The sequence below is a fragment of the Bactrocera tryoni genome, unplaced genomic scaffold, assembly GCF_016617805.1.
Source record: "Bactrocera tryoni isolate S06 unplaced genomic scaffold, CSIRO_BtryS06_freeze2 scaffold_858, whole genome shotgun sequence".
NCBI classification, from domain to species: Eukaryota; Metazoa; Arthropoda; class Insecta; order Diptera; family Tephritidae; genus Bactrocera; species Bactrocera tryoni.
The window spans coordinates 15544-22022 of NW_024396508.1; the positions used below are offsets into that span (position 1 = coordinate 15544).

Genomic DNA, 6479 nt, shown 5'->3' on the forward strand with positions numbered 1-6479 from the left:
AACACCACGTTTCGTCATCAGTCACAATATTGTAAAGGAAGTTTTTGTCCTTTTTGACTTCTTTTTAATTCCTTCGAATGTTGGATTCTGAGCAATTTTTGATTTTCAGCCAATTTGTGCAGAACAAACCGTGCACACACCTTTCGTAAGCCTAAATGTTGGGTCAAAATGCGATAAATCGATGTCTTAGAGATGTTCAATTCCATTTCCATAAATTCCAATGATGACTTATATCAATACTGACACTTAAAACGTAACAACTTCACTTCCAATCAATGAAATGTCATGAAATTCTCACTGGACAATCGACAAAGATAGCAGATTCTAACGCACCAGTCGACAAATAGATGAAACCACCAGGGGCGCTAGATTAAAAAAGTGCTTTTTACTCTGACTTTAAAAAGCTGAGGCAAACATTTTTCTTTTATGTAGGCAGAGGAAGTATTTTTGGCCACTGATTCCATGCAATACCGACCACTTTACTCTGGTTTATTACCAAGAAAAGAGTGGATGAGTTCGTCTACGGGCGTAATAGGACCACTGCCGTGCTCACAAAACGCCACTTACGAAAAAGTGCCGTAACCAAGCAGTAAATAAAGATAGAAAACAGTTACTTGACACAGGAGATCATATTTGCAATGTACAGCTGAGGGCAAAAAATTAAAAAAAGAAGGTGCGTGGAGTCCCTACGCGCGGATGAAGGCACAAATTTAATGCAGAAGGTGCATCTATTACGGACAATTGAAATATTCAAGAGAAACTTACCATAACATAACCTGGAATCCGCTGTGTTATGCGTATTATCACTGTCATTTATTTTATCAACATTGATCGGAGGTCCAGCCAATTTGGCTGCCATATTGTCTTGTGAAGATCAGGTAGGTCGGAATTCGCCTCGCAATTTTAACATTTTTTACAATTCTCTCACATATTCTAACCGAAAATATGAAGAGACAGAAATATATGTATTTATAAAATGATTTCTTTGATATTCCATAGGATGGAAATATGTATGTAGAACTCTATTATTTTTGATTTATTATTTTTCAAATTATTTAATGCTAATTTGATTTTATTTTATAATAACTCATTTTAAATATATAAAAGATTTACCTAAACATTATGATGATATTTTCATGATTCATACGCAATGTACGAATGTAAGCAATTTCGTTTTGCCGTCGGCATTTCCATATTGACATGCAAAAGTAATTATGTATTTCATTGTTTCGTTTTGGCCCAATTTTGTATATTAAGACAAGTGTCGATAATTGCTCCAAAATCAAATATATTATATATTCATATGTAAACATGTTTTCAACTTTACATAAAATTGAAGTCTCAGTAATTGCGTCAATTTTCATAAAGTTGGAAATTTTGCACGAATAAGACGTGTGCGGGTTAAGTCGTGAATTTTACTTATATTAATTAATTTGAAAGTGCCGAAAAATGCGAAACGAAATTTCAATAAATTTAAATAAATTTAAGTAAATTTATATTTAATTGTCAATAAATTTTTTAAAAATTATTTGCCCTAGTTGTCCATTTTTTATTTGCTCACACATTTCAGCCGATTTTTGTATAGAAATTTGACCGGCGTAGAAGCAAAATGCGAAACAATCATACATACATTGTATATTATGTCGTTTGCACATTTGTCTGTATGTTTGCGAAAGCAAATGTTCTACAAAAGCATATTTCTATACTTAAACAAAATTATTAGAACCATCGTATGTTTCTTACATGCATAACCAAACCATAATTAGGACAACGCAATACAAGTGTCAATGGTGGTGTTGGTGGTAAGCGCTTGAAAAGTTACGACGAGCACGTAGGTTCGAATCCCAACAGAATTTATTTTTAATTGAATATGTCACCAACCAAAAATTGAAACATTGTTCTACAGAAGCAACAACAGCATAAGCATGGCAACATTGTGTTGTTGGTAGAAAAGCTGAGCTGTGCCGAAAGAAACGAACAAACGATCGCCGATTGTCACCGCTTCGCTTGCTGCTCGAACATCTTCGCAAACAAGGTTGCGCAACTTGAATCTATCGCAACCTTTTCCGAACTCGTATAAGAAGTATAACTTCAAAAATAGGCGTGGCCCCACCCTCTGAAAGGTTTAATGTACATATCTTCTAAACAATTCAAGCTAATACAAACAAATTTACTCAGGGAAAATCACTTTAGCCCCTACTGACAATGTAAAAATTGTTGAATTCTGAAGATATCCTCGTTCACTCCCTATATAACGGTACTGTTAAAAACTTCTAAAAGTGGCACCACACAGTTTTGAGTAAAATCACATATCTTAGGAGCTATTCGACCAATTTCAACCGAATTCGATATATGACATTCTTATATTACATTAAGAAAATGGATAAAGTCGGACTCCAACCACCCCTACTTCTCATATAACACAATTTAAAATTCCATTTAATTATTTCACTTTCCGGGATACAAATAAAGAAACAATTAATATAGCAAGATAAAACCTTGGACGAAAAGTGGTCACTGTGACGAGATATATAAAGGAAACTCAGAGGAAATCTTTTCCTGATTGATGATTTTATGTGAGGTACCTTTATGAAACGCTCGATGCATTCTCCTTTATTAGTATATGGAATGTTAATTGTATACTCGTATATGTAGTATGGTGAGATAAAATCGGGTTAATACTACCCAACTCCTATATACGACTATAATGATTTTCTCATATTTCTAATATAATGAATTCCGAATCTCTGGTTGACATTTTCCACATAAACTCAATATATTAAACTTAACATCTTCGGTCTAGTTAACATCACATATCATACAAATCACTTTTGAAGATGTTTCTAATAAATTTACGCTAACGCGAACCAAAATATAAATAAAAAGTAAGGTAGGGCTAAGTTCGGGGGCAACCGAACATTTTATACTCTTGCAACTTGCAATAATCAAAGCCAGGGAAATACTCAAAGGTGTGAAACCAATCATTTACAGTAAGATCAGACGGATGTTTGAAAATCTTGATATTAGTTATATAGGAACTAAGCCAAGTTTCCGTTCAAATTCATCTATTTTTGGGCATAAAAGTACACTGTTATGAGTAAAACACGCCTTTTTTTCGATCAAAAGTCACATACTAAAGGTATTATTCGCGCAAAGCGAAGGAAAGCCACGTATTAAATTTTGTCAAAGTCGAGTTATGAGATTTCACCAAAAAGTGGGCGGCGCCACGCCATCGTCCGATTTTCACACCGGCTTCCAAAAAGTTCTCTTATACCATCTCGGGGGTAAAATGTAATGGTAGTGGCGTATTTAGTTATTGAATTAATGTAGTAGTTTTTAACATTACCGTTATAGCGGGGTTATCTTCCGATTACAGACATTTTTGCATTGTCGGTAGGGGTTTTTATAGTATTTAAGCGTATATGGTTGTTGTAGCTTAATTGGTTAATAATATATAATAGTTAAACTTGTTAAAGGGCGGGGCCACGCCCAATCTTTAAAAAAAATTTGCACACGGATGCCCCTTGATACTGCGATTCTCTGTGCCAAATTACATATGCATATCTTAATTATGTTTTCGGTTAATGGCGATTTGAGTGCGTGGCAATGCTCCGATTACGCCCATCTCCGAACGCGTAGTTGTTTTTGTACTAAGGAACATACAGTAGAATCCGTTTATTATGACTCCGCCTATATTGACCAACTGGTTATTATGATGTAATTACACTTTGAAGTTTGGTTTTCATATAAAATTCTTTATAAAAAAGTCGGATATAATGACTTCGCTTACAGTGACATGTCGCTTATTATGACCCATTTTTAATAAATTATGTCCGGTTAGAATGACTGACATGATTCTTTACACCTCCGGCAATGTTCGTTGTTTCCGGACGCCGTTCGGCACGTGCCTCGTTTTTGTTTTGAGTCTCAGTGAGTAATTGACGCTTGAAGGTTACGCATTGTTTTTTGTTTGTTACTGTGAAAAAATATCATCACAACGACGTAAAGCATTTACAATTGAGGAGAAAGGTGCCATAATATGCAGATTACAAAATGGAGAATCTAACTCATGTCTCGCAAAGGAATTTGGCGTGGGTTATTCGACAATCTCAATGATTTTTAAAAACAAGAACCGCATTAAGCAATCGTTCAATTCAAATGTTTTGAAACCGAAGAGGCTTCGAAAATCACGACAAGAAAATGTTGATCAAGCGTTAATTCAGTGGTTTAAAAACATGAGAACCAAAGGAATACCTGTCAGCGGCTACAGGAAAAGGCAAAAGGTTTTGCCGCGCGTTTTGGTATTCTCGACTTCAATTGTTCTGCAAGCTGGATCAGTCGTTTTAAAGTTCGACATAACATTGTGGCGGGAAAAATTGTCGGTGAATCTTCGTCTGTTGATCAAAATTCAACAACAAGCTGTTTGATATCTGTGTGGCCGAATTTACGAAGACAATTTTCTGATGATGAGATATTTAAAGCTGATGAAACTGGACTTCTTTATAAATTAATGCCGGATAAAACTTTAAAATTTAAAGGTGAAAATTGTAGTGCAGGTAAGTTGTCGAAAGATAGAATAACTGTCATGGTAGCAGCTAATATGAGTGGCACAGAGAAAAGGAAATTGCTCATTATTGGAAAGTCACAAAAACCAAGATATTTTACAAGTGTCAAATCATTACCTGTCGATTATGCTAACAATTGTAAAGCTTGGATGACGTCAGAACTTTTTGAAAAATGGCTTCGTGATTATGATCGTGATTTGGTGAAGAAGAAGAAAAAGATTCTATTGCTGGTTGATAATTGCCCAGCGCATCCAAATGTTCCTGATTTAAAGTCTATAACACTTGCTTTCCTTCCGCCGAATACAACATCAGTACTACAGCCATTAGATCAGGGAATAATACGATCACTCAAAACGAATTTTAGGAAGAACCTTGTGCTCAAAATGATTAACTGTCTTGATGCTAATGAAAACAACTCTTCTACAAAAATAACGGTGCTAGATGCAATTCTGATGGTTAATGATGCCTGGAATAAAATGTCATAAAGTACCATTCGCAACTGTTTCAAACATGCAGGATTCATTGAAAGCCACGACGGTTTACCTATTCAAATATCAGAACATGAATTCTATGAAGAAGATGACATTCCTTTATCTTTGTGGTCACGAAACCTAAATTCAGATTCTTTAGCAGCACCGGAAATGTGGGAAGATTATGTTGACGTCGATAGCGCTCTACTCACATCCGAAGAACCCACCGATGAAAATATCGTACAGAGCATTAGTGCTAAGAAACAACTCGAAAGTGATGGGGAAGAGGAAGTCGAGGAAGAACCATTACCTACCGCAGAAGAGGCATTAAATGCTGCAGAATTATTATCACGATTTGTTCACAGCAATATTGAAAATGATAATTTGACCATAGCTATGTCTTTTATACACAATAGTATTAGACACTGTTTTTACAATAAAATGAAAAAACAAAAGCAGACAAAAATTACAGATTACTTACAGAAAAAAATGCACTTGTATGTGTTATATTGTGCAATTTTAATTTTGATTTAATATACATATATGTATGTATACATATTTATTTAATATATTTCTGCATTAAAATACTTAAGTACATACATATTTACATAAAAAAAGTTTTTCATTTCACAAAACGCTTTGTATGACGTCCGCTTATTATGACGTGTTTGTCAATTCCTTTCGATGTCATAATAAACGGATTCTACTGTACTTACAAAGTTTCAGCTTATAATACTCTGCAGCAACTGGTTGCAAGAGTACAAAAACTAAGTCTAAGTTTATGCCCTTCAATATACATATGTTAAAAATATGCGAAAATTTATTGTAATTTATTCACGATTTCATGGAATTATGGATGTTTAATTTTTTCGCAACATTTTTTTTGTTTTTATTATAAGGTTTAGTCAGCATCAGAAGGAATTTGGCCGGATTTGATTCCTTCAAGTTGTATGAGTATAAATCGTTCGGATATATCCGAACTTAGCGATTCCTTACTTGTTTTCTTGTGCTTTAGATGTTTGAGCGTAGTTGAGTTTATTTTATTTTATGTATGATGAACTCATTTCCGATCAAATATTTATGTTAAAATGACAAATATTTAATTTTTAATAATTTATTTCTCATTATTATAATTGATGCAAATCAGGTTTGTATAAACAAATGTATAATATTTAGCAAATAAATATGCTTATTAATGTTTAGCAAATTTTGTCGCATCGACTTTGTTTACAAGATATGCATATATGTGTATGTGTAAACATACCAGAGAACTGCTGCGACACACCGAAAATTTGACTTCTACCGAAGCTTCTTCCCTTAGCTTTCTACTTTAGCTACCAAAATCTTTATTTTTTTCTGTATTGCTTACATTCTAACTTGATGTGCACGCAGGCACTTACATACATACATATACATATATTTAGTTAGATATATACATATTTGC

The 6479-nt window shown here is 34.0% G+C and overlaps 1 protein-coding gene across 1 annotated transcript; it reads left to right on the plus strand.

Annotated features, from left to right (window-relative positions):
- Positions 1-4600: 4600 nt before the first annotated feature.
- LOC120782000 (tigger transposable element-derived protein 6-like) lies at positions 4601-5450 on the plus strand (the record flags this gene model as incomplete). The annotated part of the gene is made up of 2 exons (XM_040114166.1): positions 4601-4878; positions 5080-5450. Coding segments are annotated over exons 1-2 (649 nt in total), but the record flags the coding sequence as incomplete, so codon positions are not given.
- Positions 5451-6479: the final 1029 nt, after the last annotated feature.